This window comes from Pollachius pollachius (genome assembly GCF_949987615.1).
Source record: "Pollachius pollachius genome assembly, chromosome: 8".
Classification (NCBI taxonomy): domain Eukaryota; kingdom Metazoa; phylum Chordata; class Actinopteri; order Gadiformes; family Gadidae; genus Pollachius; species Pollachius pollachius.
Genome location: NC_136941.1, coordinates 25,687,700 through 25,703,790, shown reverse-complemented (window position 1 = coordinate 25,703,790; position 16,091 = coordinate 25,687,700). Strand labels below are relative to the sequence as shown.

At 40.4% G+C, this 16,091-nt stretch overlaps 1 protein-coding gene across 1 annotated transcript in view; it reads right to left on the bottom strand.

Moving 5' to 3' along the window:
• The window catches only part of LOC307079018 (integrin alpha-3-like), a gene marked incomplete at both ends in the record, with an annotated part of 100,390 nt that overhangs the window by 58,975 nt on the left and 25,324 nt on the right, over positions 1–16,091 (bottom strand). The window contains 7 exons of the mRNA XM_079741070.1: positions 295–463; positions 3,651–3,748; positions 4,370–4,471; positions 9,054–9,199; positions 11,085–11,146; positions 11,419–11,496; positions 12,853–12,986. Of these exons, the coding sequence (XP_079597196.1) occupies positions 295–463; positions 3,651–3,748; positions 4,370–4,471; positions 9,054–9,199; positions 11,085–11,146; positions 11,419–11,496; positions 12,853–12,986 (789 nt within the window). The remainder of the gene's footprint in view (positions 1–294; positions 464–3,650; positions 3,749–4,369; positions 4,472–9,053; positions 9,200–11,084; positions 11,147–11,418; positions 11,497–12,852; positions 12,987–16,091) is intronic.

Here is a 16,091-nt window from a genome sequence, read left to right as displayed (position 1 = left end):
ATTTACCTGCGTTAGTGTGTACAGGGCCTAAAGATTCTAGAGCATCGCACCCTCGAATCTTGTAGTGTGGCCAGTCTTCCGACGAGACAAGGCCCGATTTCCTGGCTCTGTGATCGCATAGTGTGGAATGTTAAATCGTGGAGGAATGTCTGAGAGTCGTGTAGTTTGAACCAGCCATCAACCTAACTCTCAACCATCAACTCTAACTATCTTATACCTAATCCTAACCCTTACTCTCTGACCCTATCTCTCAAACACCTTACCCCAACTAACGAAGTGAGGTTGACCTCTCACCTTGCTACGGACTCCAACGTATCCGAGTGACGGAGGGATGCTGATGTTAAGCGTTGTCAAGTAAGCATCCTCTGCTAACTGCCTTGGAGAGGGGCAGTTGGTAACCTTGACAACAAGGAACACCCTCCTATTGCTGCTGTTGTAACGGAACACCTGGAAACCCGTGTGACTTCACAGACACATACACACACACACACAAACACACGCACAAAAAACACTATTTATCTATACATATATAAATATATATTAATATATTTATATATGTGTGTGTTTATATATGTGTATGTGTGTGTGTATATATATATATACATTATTTATATATGTGTGTGTCTATATATTTATTTGTGTGTGTACATATGTATGTGTGTCTTTATATCTGTATATTTGTGTGTATATATTAGGGATGGGCATTTGAAGGCATATCAACATTTGAATATTGGATAAAAACAAATTAACCGAAAAAAGAAAAGAGTAACCGATTACCGAACTACGGTAACCGGTAAAAAAAAAAAGTGTAGCGCACTCATAATTTAGCCTGAAGTTCTTCCGTGATCTGGCCTTCAAACAAACAAAAACAAAAACAAATTGAAACAAATGTATTCGTTTTCCATCTATTAATCAAATAAATAAGGAAATCAAATCCAATTTGTTCAATTTATTGAGCATTTTAGAAGGAAAAAAACACTTGAAATCAGTATGTTGAATCGAAACGAGTTGAAACGAAACCATCATTTTTGACAAGAATATGAATGAACAGTATTGCATACTTAAGGCACTAACTGAAATAAGATTAAAGTAAATTTAAGGCACAAACTGAATAGATTCAAGTAACTGAAGCACAACAGCAAAAAGTATTGGTGGGCTTGGATATCAACAGCGCATGGGCCCGCCTCGCATTACGCATGATGCGCATATAACAACATCAACAAAAATATATTGTGTGTAATACAGAAATACAGTATGTCTAAAACATTTCCAGTTAACAACACATAAGCCCACCTACTGCCACCTACTACTATCACTCATTCTTGTTGAAATAAAAGAGCATATCTACGAGCTCGGGGGATAGGCGTGTGCGGAGGCGGTTTACAATCAAGCCCACCGTGGAAAAGACTCTCCGCTGGAACGGAGGTTGCCGGTATAGCCAAGTATTCAAGTATTAAATGGCATTAGTATACACGTTTAATGAACAATATGTAATTAATATAGCTAATGAATATATTTAATTTACCAAGTATTCCAAGTATTAAATGGCATTAGTATACACGTTTAATGAACAATATGTAATTAATATAGCTAATGAATATATTTAATTTACTTTGGGCAAAAATTTAAAAAAATCCGCTACAGCTAAAGTTGAATTCCCACGTCATTTCGAATAATCGAATATTTGAATAACCGTGCCCATCCCTAGTTTATATCTGTATGTGTGTGTGTGTTTATATGTGTATATATATTCTATTGTTGATACATGTGTTTATATGTGTACATTTGTTTGTGTATATATACATGTGTATATGTGTCTTTATATATGTATATTTGTGTGTATATATGTATGTGTGTGTTTATATGTGTATATATAATATATTATTGATATATATGTGTGTTTATATCTGTTTATTTGTGTGTATATATATGTGTGTGTTTATCTATGTATGTTTTGTGGCAGACAGCAGGGAGGGTGAGGGGAATAGTTCTTGAAAGGAGGTCATTTGCAGCCCGCTGGCTTCACCCGAGCCTTAAATGGACTTCCTCCAAGAGGCCAGGCCGATGATGGTTGTGCAGGTCGTGCTCGGGGTTAAAAGGGAGCGCATGTTGCCAAAAGGGCTGCTAGCAAACTACAGACAGCATATTATAGGATCTTCTGGAAGTACTTCACCGCCGACAATAGAGAGAGCGGCCGATTAGCCTTTTATTGACCTCACCCAGAACCAACGCTCTGGATGAGAACCCTTCTTATGAAGGCCCTTAGATACTGGACCAACTGACTGATTAAGGATTCTGCTTTGGATAAGGTATTGGTAGGGTTGAGTATCGTTTGGGTTTTATCCGATACTGGTGCCTACTTGGTACTTTTCAAACGGTTCCGGTGCCAAAAAGGTTCTCGAACCGGTACTTAGAAAAACTAAACCGCACACACTTGCATACATGCACGAGTTGTTACGAGTTTTACATTAAACAGAAAGTCAGCGGACACTGAGTTGAATGGCAACGGTGTTTGCTAGCCTACTTGATATGCAAGATTTATGGTTGGCATTAAATTACTCGACTTAACCGAAGAGGAAAGGCTGCAGTGAGTGCTATGACTGATGAATATATTTAAAAAAAATAAAAATTACAAATAATATTAATTAGCCTACTCGCTGAAAGCAGGCAGGCACGCAGCTATGCTGCTCGCGTTTACACTTGCGTGCATGGTGCAACATAACTGCCAAAGTCATATTAAGTAATATAACGCAGGTGCGCAAGGCAGCCACAGGAGACGCCAACATTGTTTTCAACCGCTCGGTGCTGCGCCGTATTAATTCCCTAGTTTTGAAAAGAAAATAGAGTATTTGAAGCGGATAAGCAACTCTGTTTTTGATTTGTTTATTTGGTTTTGAACAGATAGTTTTGGATGCATGCATCGGCTTTGAGTTTGTTTGTTACTTTGAAATTACATTTGCTCGCAACACACACACACACACACGTTCATTCATTCACGCACCCACCCACTACAACCTGCCGATCTTCAATCAAAACAACATCAAGTAAGTGATGCCGCAGCGCGTTGACAAGTCCGTCCCGAGGCGCCCATAGGCTTTATGGTTTATATGTTTGCAAGCCGTGAAACACTCTTTTACCAGTTGGCCTGAAATACCACGCCTCGCAATCATGGACCTATAAAGAAAGTCGCAGTCGTAGTCGTACCATGCGTGTTTAGCGCAACATTGAAAAGGGTCCCGTCTGAAACAGTGTCGCGCAGCGCTGCGTTCCGAACGTTGTGTAATGAAATACACCGGTGTGGTATATAAAAAAATAATATCCTAACGAAAATACACACCGTTGTTCGGTGTGAACCGGTATACCGCCCAGCACGAACGCAAGTTGACGCCGCAACACCATGGGGGCGGGGCAGGGGGCGTTAAAAAAAGGCAGGCACCGTTATGAGGCACCGAAATGTGTGTTCTTATTCGATCTCGTTACAACCGTTTACGTCGGAACCGGTTCCCTACTGGAACCGAGTTTCGGTGCTTAACCCTAGGCATTGGCCTCCCCTCCCGGATGTAAATAACCCTGATAAAGGAGCATTGACTTTAAACAATCCAACGAGCATTCTACAGTTTGTATACATATTTGTGAACAGGAATAGTTACTTTCGGAGAGGAAGTAGTTCCTGATTGGTGAACTGAGCGCTCATTTGGAGGTTGCTTTGGCAACGGTGATCTGAGCCGCAAGACTTCAAGATGTGGACCTGCCAAGAGACAGACAGGTAGGGAGAGACCGACAAACGGACAGAGAGACGAATAGGGACAGAGAGAAAGACAAGTAGAGATATAAAGAGAAAGAGATAGACCAATGGGTAGAGAGAAACAAAAAGATGGACAGAGCTAAAGACAGATCGAAAGATAGAGAGCAACAGAAGGGAAGAGAGCCAGACAGCTAGAGAGAAACAGACAGACAGGTAGAGTGTGACTAGCAGGTTGAGAGAGAAAACATGTTGAAACAGACAGACAGGTAAAGAGACACCAGTAGGTTGAGAGACAGACATCTAGAAACAGACAGACAGTTAGAGAAATACAGCAGGTTGAGAGAGACACATGTAGAAACAGACAACAGACAGACAGGTAGAGAGAGACCAGCAGGTTTAAAAAAACAAACATGTAGGAACACAGACAGGTAGAGAGATACAGCAGGTTGAGAGAGACAGACGTGTAGAAACAGACAACAGACAGGTAGAGAGAGACCAGCGGGTTGAGAAACAAACATGTAGAAACACAGACAGGTAGAGAGAGACAGACATGTAGAAACAGACAACAGACAGACAGGTAGAGAGACACAGCAGGTTGAGAGAGACAGACATGTAGAGACAGACCTGTCTGTGGGTGTTCGGGGGAGTCTCCAGCAGGAGACCAGGGTCTGCTAAAGAGGCGTTGAGACTGAGGACCACCGGAGACACATACTCCTGGATAGGCTTCTACATATAAATATACATTATATATACATTGATGTACATTATGTAATCATTCCCCGATAGACACCAACAAAGACACATGCTCCTGGATAGGATTCTATATGTACATTATATACAATATTAGATACATTATATATGAATTATATATGCATGTGTAACGGATTAAAGAATGCATTTTATATTTTGTGGTTAGGGGAGTTTTATTTCACCAAAATCTTGTATTGTTTGTGGTAATTTATAGGTATTGGGAGATGTGTTAATTGTAAAGGTGCGCCCTCTGTTGGATAGTGGTGGCGATAGTGGTGGATAGTATGTGTTCGATTTTCGCGTTCCTTTTTCAGTTTGCATTCCACTTGATTGAGAGAGGTACGTGTCCACAGCAATGCAATGTGAACTTGAAATATACCTGTTCTAACTTTAGTTTTAGTGCATATGGTAACTTGTATATGTATTTCAGGATGAGTGCACTTAAATTTAGTCATGTTTTGTCGAGAACATTTATGTTTTGTGAGCTTTAGATTGTTAACATAGCTAACCTCGTGGTTTGCGCTCGCCATTTTATCTTCGTGTAGTATAGCCCAAATGTTTCAGTTGTCCTTTTTCTTATGTTAGCCTGGTACATTCCGTGAAGATAGAGTCCTGAATCTTTGCTCTCATTGAACTTGTACAGAATAAAGTGCCATAAATAAATGATGTCAGCGTCCTGTCGTGAGTGCACCGGAACACAACGCAGTAGCTGGCGAGGTGCAGGCAGAGCCGGCTACACATGCTTATATTTATTATATATACATTATATATAAATAATTCAATTGACTATTTATATTATGGTAGGGATAATGCCTGACGAGGTGACCATAATCAGGCATTAATGGACGACGAGGAGGCCTTAGAACCGTCCGACGTGCAGCAGAGGTCGGTTGCCTCCGCCAAGGCCATTAACTCCTGATTATGGACACCTTCAAGGGCATTATCCCGCTTATACCACGGTCACTTACCAAAGAAAATAAATCAAGACCATTTATATTTTCATGCGTTTTACAATCAAAATATAAAGTATTTCACAAGCTAGCCAGTTTCCCTGGTAAAGCCTGAGGGTCTGACTAATACCTGGAACAATCATTACCCTCCCGTAAGGTTCTTATGCAACGGAAACATTGTTCATTCCTCCAGTAAATAGGACGGACCTTAGATACGACTTTGCAACGGGAGATATTCTGGTCCGCTCAGCTATGAGCAGGACAGCTAATGTTATGCTAGCAAGATTCAAAGTTAATAACACTGAGTATGGTTGATAAACAGTAAATATAATTTGACAGTATGTTTAACAACAAGACTAGCTAGCTAACCACCCATGTTATTGTCCCAAATCAATATCAAGATTTTCACGAACAAATGATCGGCCGGGTGTAACGTTACTGTCGGCCACGGCATGAAGCAGCGAGTTGAACAGCGAACGGTATGTGAGATGATCGCTTATGTGATACAAAGTCTCAGTAAGTTTAGAGGGGAAGTGTACTTCTTGCAGCTTGTGTGTAACAGTTGCCAACCTGTGATGTTCAGAAGATAAAGCACTGTGGGACTGAAGATCTACACTCAGTGTTGGAAATAAAATATCCCGTTTTTTTTTCATGGGGATTTAATTTAATTCTAATGTCGTTATATTTTGCCTATAATGTTAAAACGTATAACATTTTGGTTCACCTATTACGTAATGAAGCAAGCATAATCATTTTCGCCTTACGTTATGAAGGCAAGCAGAATAATCGTATTATAAGCTGTTTTCACACATGTCCTCCGCATTTTTGCCGCATTTGTATATCAGGAGATTTGACCCTGAGGGTGATTCACACTTGAAGATGTATATGCAGATCTACATGTCCTTCAGACATCAATAGTTTCAACGGGGAGTTTAGGAGGCTGAGCTTGCAAGAAATGGGATATGACGTAGGGTCTAAGATCGCAAGAGGCGGGATTAGTGCAGCCACTGTCACTGTAGTTTGTTTTGGTTTGAACACAGACAGCTACGAGGCAGAACGGGCAGAACTCATCGTGATCATCTTAAATGTTCCTGCAACGAAGCATCATATATTCCGTTGCATCCACCACATCCGAAACATCGATCGATGAAAGATTGGAGCATGAGTTAGAGACAAATAGAAGAAACAACGAAGAAGAAACGCAGACGAAGAAAGGCGTTGCAAACGACTGCTTTACGGGAAAAAGAGAGCGTCTTGTTTTGCTCCATTTCACATATAACAAGCACTGGGACAAATGTAGTTGATTTCTGTTTAACTGAGAAAGCAGGGAGTCGAAGGACCCTTTAATGAGTAGTTAATAATTAATAATAAAAAAAACATTTTCTATATACGCATGCAGCTGTGAACTCATGTATTGTAAGTTATTGTGTGATGTGTGCTTTTAGGGTTATGATAAGACCTATCTTTTAGCGTTCACCATGAATGACTAATTTAAACATTTTAAACCATTCAGCGAGCAAAAGGTAACAGACTGATTATCATTTAGGGGGCCACTCAATGACATGGAATGCAGACCGTAACGTCATCAAAACACAAGCTCAAGTGGTGTGAGAAATACATGCTTTCTGCTCCTCATTCAAATATAAGGTAATTTACACTTCCTATGGAGAAAATACTACCTCAGGTGTAGTATCATTCAGGAGAACTTTCAGTGTACAAATGTCAGGATATGTTGTTCACACATAAGGCCTATCAGGAGAATAGCAGGAGAATATCAGGGCTTACACGTGTGTCTGAAAGCAGCTAGAGCATTAGATTACATATAAAATTTACATTTACATTTAGGGCATTTAGCAGACGCTTTTATGCAAAGCGACTTACAATAAGTACATTTGTCAAAAGAAGTGCAAGTACTAACAATCGCTAGGCTAACCCATTCCCCGTGTACAGCAATGATAGCAGCTATTGCAGATGCTACACAATTAAGAACTATGAATAAGTGCAAAGTAGATTAAGTGCGTACAATAAGTGTGTACATTAAGTGCCAGGACATACAACATACAATGGTGGCTGGAAGGGGCTGGGTAGCTATGCAGAGTCGAAGTGAACTCTGAACAGGTGAGTTTTGAGTCTTTTGCGGAAGCTGGTGAGCGACTCTGTGATCCTGACATCGGCAGGGAGCTCGTTCCACCACTGAGGTACCAAAACAGAGAAATGTAGCTCCACCCAGCAATCAAGCCTATTGTTGTCGCCTTGTGACTGAAACTAGCCTCAACAACCTCTTACTAAAAACAACGACAGCAGCCAAAACCAACACAGTGGCAGTAGGGTTAAAGTTAGTACAACCAATTGCAATGCTAAACAATATAGAGTTCTTAGTTTCAAGACTCACCTACAGCCAGATATGAGACAACCTTCTTAAAGACAAATATAAATGAGTCAATTTATGCGTTACAGGGGTAATTGTTGTAAAAAAAGTGTGGAAAGTGTAGTATACTATGCATGCAAATCAATTATTCAATAGCTTTTACTGTTATTCAGGGCTCAAAGTGCATTGACATTTTAAAAATGCATGGCAACTACTATTGGTTAGTTCGAAATGATAATAACCAACAGCTGAAAATTGTATTCATTTACAGAAGAACCTTAGTGAAATAAACTACGTGTAACAACAGCTAAGGCAGCAACCTACCTAACTAAAGTGAAATTAAACACAGGCTTGTGTTGGGGAGAGGGAAAAGGGGGGTTGTGAGGGATTGATTGAGGATTGTACATTGGCTACCTGACATGAGAGTGATGTTTTTTTACCAGAAGAATACATAATTGAGTTTAAACATCTCTTCGAGTGACCTGGTCAAGAAAGGCAGCAGTAGGTAGCCTACTCAGAAAACATTAGAAAAATAAAACAACTAAAATAGTCGGCAGGGGGGAGGGGGAATATCAATATTGCAAGACATTTTGGTAGGCTCAAGGAGGAGCGTAATATTAAGTTTGAGCAACAAAGTGTAGTCTTGTAGTGGATTCTATAAACATAATTCACCATACTTTGTTATTGACATGCTCGTGTAACTTGTTTGTTGAAATGCCGGTCAGCGCGATGTTTGAATTTAACATGACATTTTTATAATGTAAAATAAACGACCTGCCGTTGCGTTGTCGACTTGAGAAATCGTATCTTCACTTCTTTTATCGCAATTTCTACAGTCTACAGACAGAACATCTTACCTGGGGGAGTTTGTCGACGGCGGGGCCGTTATAACAGTCGGAAGGGGGAAGGATATCAGCAAGACACAAGGTGAGTAATGGCACAGGCAAAAAAATTATATTTTATAGACATAACGTCTCAGCGTGGAGAGTGTGTCGATGGCGGGGCTGTTGTCTCGATCTTGCCGTTGTCTTGAAACGTCTGCGTCCGCACGTGCGTGTGTGCGTCGTGTGTCTGCGTGTGAGTGAGCGCTGCTTAGCCAATGAGCATTTGACCAAGTGTGGAGGAGTAAATTGTCCGTCTGCTATTGTTTAATAGTAAGTTGAGCATGTGTTTAATAAGTGCACACTGTAGTCTAGTGAGTGTGTTTGCGTTTCTGTGTGTGTGTGTGTGTGTGTCTTACCACTACTCCCATTGTATAGTCCTGACAGCGGTAGCTAGGATGCGTTGCCAGGGTCAGGACCCCTGAGTATACATGATGTCCGTTCTCATGGAAACGCAGGCGGGGTTTGTGCTGTGTGATGTCAGCGATCACAGTGAAATTAAGTGCTGGAAAACATTCACACAACACACACACACACACACACATATATTAACTCATATATATTCATATATATTATCCCATATATATTACACTATAGGCTATATATATTATATATGAACTACCAGATAACCATGGAGGTGAACTACTGACCCCAGCTGCTGATTTGGTCAATCTGAAGGTAAGTTCATTCACCAGATGCAATTGCTTATTTGGACCAGGCTTTGTAGCGCCGATTGGCAACATCATTGATTGAAGTGGGCAAGGAAACATGTCCAAACAATCTTCTTCAGTGAGCAAGGAAACTTAGTTTATTAAAAAATGTTTTGGCCAGGTTTGTTAGGAACTTTGGATTTTGAGGAAGTTATTCATTAAAGGTGACATATTATACCACCAGGTGTGAGTGTGATCAGCCGTTACAAGACGTTTTAAAAATCTGCCTCTGACATCACAAGCTGGAGATTGACGAACACAGAGATTGTGACATCCGTCAACAACACGCAAGCTCTGTGTTCGGCAATCTACTTATCGAGTCTTAAAATCAAAATGGCGTCGACGGGTGATCTACTGACGGTATTGTGTGGATAAAATGTTGGAAATATTGTTTGATTAGCAGTAACTTAGCAGCAAATTGTCAGAACGTCGGTTGAAAATGAGCCGTGGCTCAACATGGAGCAAAGAGGAGACGGAATGTCTATTGGATATTTGGGAAGACGCCCACATAAAAAGTATGCTTGAAAACACACATAAAAATGCCGATGCATTTAAAACATATAGCACCAGGATGAGGGAGAAGGAGTTAGACCGGTCCGCAGATCAGTGATATCCATCCATGAGCGTTTACTTTCACTGGCGCTCCCCCCCCCCCCCCCCTTCTTTTTATTTCTTTACCGCTTTACCCTGCCCCAGACCTTTTTGTCCATGATTGAACGATCTTTGCACACATGTGGGTTTGTTGACAAATTCTGGGACTGTTGCAAAAATTGCAATGTGAAAAGGAACCGAACCAAACCATAAAAGAAACATTGTATTTTGGTCCGGACCAAAGAGAGCGAAGTAAAGGACTTTCCTGGTGTGAATGCGCCCTAATTGTAACAACAGCTAAGGCAGCAACCTTCGTTACTATAGTGAAATAAAGCACAGGCTTGTGTTGGGGAGGGGAGAGGGAGAAGGGGGGTGTGAGGGCAAGGTTGTTGATTGTACACTCGCTACCTGACGTGAGAGTTTAAGATGTTGTTTTTTTCACCAGAAGAATACGTCATTGAGATTCAACATCTACTTTTCAAGTGACCAAACACTAGAAAAATAAAACAACTAAAACAGTTGGCAGGGGGAATATCAATATCGCAAGATATTTCGGGAGGCTCAAGGAGTAGAGAAATATTAAGTTTGAGCAACAAAGTGTAAAGACATGTCCGGAGGCTCAAGGAGGAGAGTTAAATTACATTTTAGCAACCAAGTGTAGTCCTGTGGTGGACTCTAGACATAATTCACCATGCTGTGTTATTGACGTGTTTTCGTTTTGTGTTATAGGGACGCTGTCTCTTTAAGATCGTGCGACTTGTTTGTTGATATGCCGGTCGGCACGATGTTTGAATTTAACATACTTTATATGATAAAAATAAACAACATGCCATTGCGTTGTTGACGTGAGAAATTGTCTCTTCACTTCTTTTATCACAATATCTACAGTGTATAGACAGAACGTCTTACCTGGGTTTTTTTCGACGGCGGGGCCGTTAAAACAGTCGGAAGGGGGGAGAGGGTATATCAATATCGCAAGACATTGTGGTTTGCTCAAGGAGGTTAGAAATATTTAAAAATAAATAAAGTTGAGCAAAAATGATACTAATACTAATAATATAATGACTATAATGACATGACTTTACTTACTGATATTTTTCCCTTTCTTGATGCCTCGACTTACAATGGAAAAACACACCTTGATCTGTAATCTGGAAAAACAGACAGGTAGACAGAATGTACATCAGATGGCAGATCATCAGAAAGTTAGGCAGACAGACGGAAGGCAGGCAACCGTCCATTAGACAGACAGGTAGACAGTCAAGTAATCAAACAGACGGATTGACAGGTAAACAGACATAAATGATCAAACAGATGGATTAGCAGGCAGGCAGGCAGACAGACAGACAGACAGACAGGTCGACAGACAGAAGTCATCATCAGACGGATTAGCAGGCAGACAGACAGACAGACAGACAGGTACCCCTCATCCCAGGAGGCGGGGTCAAGGACTTCGGGAGTCACTGTGAGAGTTTGGTTCAGTTGAACGATCGTCCGCGCCCTGAAACCAACAATATGTCAATCATATGGCACCTAATCTCAGAAGAGAAGAAATATGGTCTTGTCAGCTTTCATTGGTTGAAAAAATGGGATTCTAGATAAACGTTGATTATAGCTCAGCATGGAGTCGATATAAACAAATGGTCGGATTAACATGGAGCAAATCGCGGCAAACTGATATGCAACCTATTTATTGGCAAAGCAATTAGTTATCACAGGAAATAAAAGCTCCACATGTTTTCTGACAGAGCTTCAACGTGAAGCGGATCTTACACCAGATGAGCCCCTGCCCACCACATCGGGCAAAGTCGCGTGGTTGAAAGACAGCAAAATGGGAAGATAAACTTTAAGGTCTTGGTCTGTGTTCATTAAAGTGGATCCCAATGGATGCTGCGATGCATGCCATGGTGTCAATTCTGACATGTTCACATTTTAAGCCTATCAAGTGTTACACAAGCAAGTCGAAAGAGCATCTAAAAACAGACTACCGCAAGAAGAACAGAAAATATAAAATAAAAATAAACGTTTAGAATTGGGTATTTCCTTTATAAATCCTTCAGCCAGAATGGGTTTTCTGCCAGACCCTAACCTGGACCCTAACCAGATAGTTTGAAACTGAAAAGAATAAGAGCAGTTAGTAAATAACACAGGACACAACCTCCTACGTTTGACCCATCCCTCCACCACGACTTCCTTCACAAAGATACTTTGTCTCTGTGAACGTATGACAAAGGAAACCAAAACTATAGTTATGTTTCATTCTCAATCGTTCAGTCAGTTCGTTTGGTGAAAGCTTTTTCAAGCTTCTGCTCTGTGTGGGGGTTAAATAGTGCAAAGAACAGAAGCTCTTCCACTCATTAGCACCCATCACACCTTACTCAAGGCAGAGAGGTGAGGATGACCTGACGTTCCTAAGCCAATGATGAACCAAAGTGACCCATTATATGTCATGGATGATGGGTAACGCAGCCCCTAATGGTCAAAGGACAACGCGGGTTTTGTTTCTACTTGCCAATAAACCCGATCGATACTACAGCTTTGTTGTTAACACGTAACCTTGCTTTACTTATAGACTACATGTGTGAATGGCCTGATAAATGTAGGCTGCTATTCAAGAAGGCATTATTGACAGTGAATATTTTCGTTTCACTTTCTGTTGTTGAATGTAGTCCAATAATAGATTAAAGAAAACTTTCTCCATATGAAAGGAACACCAGCGATTGCCCGACCAATTACAATCGGTTAGGACAAGATCATATGGACCAACCAATCGACTTACCGACCAGAAGGTCTGGGCACCTTAACATAGAGTCTAGATGAACAGATATATATGAGGAATATAATATACATTAAGGACCTTAATAAAGCCACAGTGTCGTCCAAGGAGCCGACGAGCAGGTCAGGGAAGAAGTTGTAGTCCACGTCCAAACCTCCCGACAGAGAGAAACCAAACGTCCTGAAGCCTGGGGAAACCTGACTACCCTGGATCACCTGGTACCACGAAATACACACGATACACAGTCTATACACACATCACACAAGATATACACACAATACCCAATATACACACACAATGCACAAAATATACACGCAATACCCTATATACACACCATACACAAGATATGCATACGATACACAAGATATACACAATACATTATATATATACCAAATACACAAAATATACACACAATACACAAGATATAAACTCAATACCCAATATCTACACACAACACCCAATACACAATACACAAGAAATACACAAAATACACAAGATAAACATACAATACGGCATATATACACCGAATACACAAGATATACACACCATACACAAGATATACATACAATATACAAGATATACACACAATACCCAATATATATACCCAATATATACACACAATACCCAATATATACACCAAATACACTGGACAACACTTGGATATTGAAACCATCCAATCTTAGATTTAGTTTAGAACTCTATCCTTGTAGCCGCTGAATAAGTGGTCAACACTTGGATATTTAGTCTATTCTATCTTAGATTTAGGCCCCGTTTACACGAGGACGCTTGTGGGTAAAAACGACAAAATATTTTATCGGAAGTGCCTTTCATTTAGACGGTGACAGCGTTTTTGGGGCTTAAAAACGCAAAAATCTGAAACCACCCTCCAGAGTGGAAAACTTGAATACGCTCCGCCGTAGCGTTTCCGTCTACACTGCCAAGACGCAAAACTCTGCTCAGATCTGCTCACGTCGCGTACGCGTTTACGTCGCATACAGCGCCAGTACAGGGAAATGAACAAACATGTTGGATTATTTCCATTCGTCGGACCGTCAAGCTGCTCTGGCAGCTCTAATCTAATCGAAATCCACACACTTTTGCGTCACCGTATGCACGCAGATTTCCTCCCGAAAACGCTCGTCTAAACGCGGAATAAAAAGTGAAGACGCGACACCACTTTTGCATCTTCTGTTCAGACCGTCATGTAAATGTAGCCTTAGTTTAGAACGTTATCCTTGTAGCCACTGAATAAGTGGTCAACACTTCGATATTGAGTCCATTTTAAATTAAGATTAGTTTAGTTTAGCGAAGATGTTCCTCATTTAATCTTGTTTATCTTACTTTTATCTTTTATCTTAATGGGCACTCTCTCAATCTATACTGTGTTTGTAAAAGATACTTTGTTTATTGGACCTTATAATATAATAAATAAATCTTCCTTTGAATATGTAATGTTCGTTTCCTTGAGTAAAGGGACATGAGCACCCCGTATTGCCTATTGAATTGCTATTACTATTACTGCTTGAGGACGTTTCTCCCTCAGCCTCCTACTGACGCCCATTCATTACCCCGGCAGTGTTGGCGGCCGGTGAACAACATGGGGTTTAATGCAAGAGAGGAGGAAATTGCTCAACTGAGTGGTGATGACTAGCTAAGGGGTCTGACTTGCGCCAAAATCTATTCACGAATAGGCTGGATGCCTGGCTGCGCTAATAACCAATTAGCAGGAGCCCTGGCTGTGGAGCAGCCCGGAGGGAGGGGTTATCCTCACCAGGCTACGAGAACCAACCCGCTCAGTCTTAGAGACACAAAGCAAGAAGTTCAGATAATTTGAACGATAGCGAGAACATAATGTTTGCAATTAAAATGCACAATGGAAACAGAGGAGATCTTTCATGTTTTATTACACAAAGCATTCCATTCATTGAGTTTGAGTGGCAAGTTAGCGACCAAAGAAAAAGGTAGACCACTTCCATATATCGAGATCACCAAAAGCAATGGCAAAGTCAGTGTCATGAGCAGTGATGGGAATAGCGGCGTTATAAATAACGGCGTTACTAACGGCGTTACTTTTTTAAGTAGCAAGTATTCTAATTGATTACTCTTCCAATCACTATAACGCCATTACCGTTACTACACAATAATTGTTCTTCCTTGGTTAGTTGGCACGTGACAATCACATTAATGATAACGATTGGCTGAGGTAGAGTAACATTTCATGGTAAGCCAATCAGAGGTAAAGTTGGGAAATTACGAACAGGTGTAATCGTGAAATGCACCTTGACAAAGTGCCTCTCCACATCGGTGTCAAGTAATTCAAACATCTTTCAACGTTGCATGCTTCCGTGCATTAACATGCACATGTATTTTGAGTTCCGTTAAAGAGGGTTGGAGGTGGGGTCCAAATTATTTGACAGATTTGAGCATTTAAAAATGAACTTGAAAATAACGCAATAGTAACCTCCCACAGTTACAGTTACAATTTGTAACTGAGTAACTAATTTAGTTACTTTTTGGGGGAAGTAACTAATAACTGTAACTAATTACTTTTTTTAAGTTACTTGCCACCAATAGTGCAATGGCAACCAATCGCGCAATCCTTCCTCCCTCACTTTAAAAAACACCAGCCGCCACCGATATACACATAACGCACATTATATACACATAACATGCATAGAATGCACAAAGCATACACAAAATACATACTGTAAAATATGCATTGAATATACAATATATACACATAAAATACACATAATACACGTTATATATAGAAAGACATTTAGTCTATTTTGTCTTTAATAATCAAATCGCTGTGTCAGGAAATAAACTTAAGCTTGCTGCATGGGAAAAAGTGACTGATTCAGTACATTTTGGTAAATTCAATACTTTGCGTGGCAATGTTCGTATGCACTACTAACGCAAAAGTCTGCGCGTATTAGGGTTGATAAATGAGGCCCGAGGTTCTAATGGTATGACACCAGACCGGCATTGTCTTGGTGAGGATGGTATAATAAACAGAATGGCATTGCCCAAGTTCAAATGGTATAACACCAGACCACTATTGTCATGGTGAAGATAGTATTATTAACCAACCCGGTATAACGTAAATCTATTGAATCCTGTCCCAGAGCACGATTGTGCGACTTTTTTTCGTGCTACACAGACGAAATATAAATCAATGCATTTTGAATGTGAGCGTTTCTCCACAACATTTATACCAATGTATAATACTATATTTAAGTATAAGTTAAAACATGAATCAAATTTTTCTGATTTTTGCAGCAGACCTCCTAAGAAACTGAAACTAACCACGTCCGTTA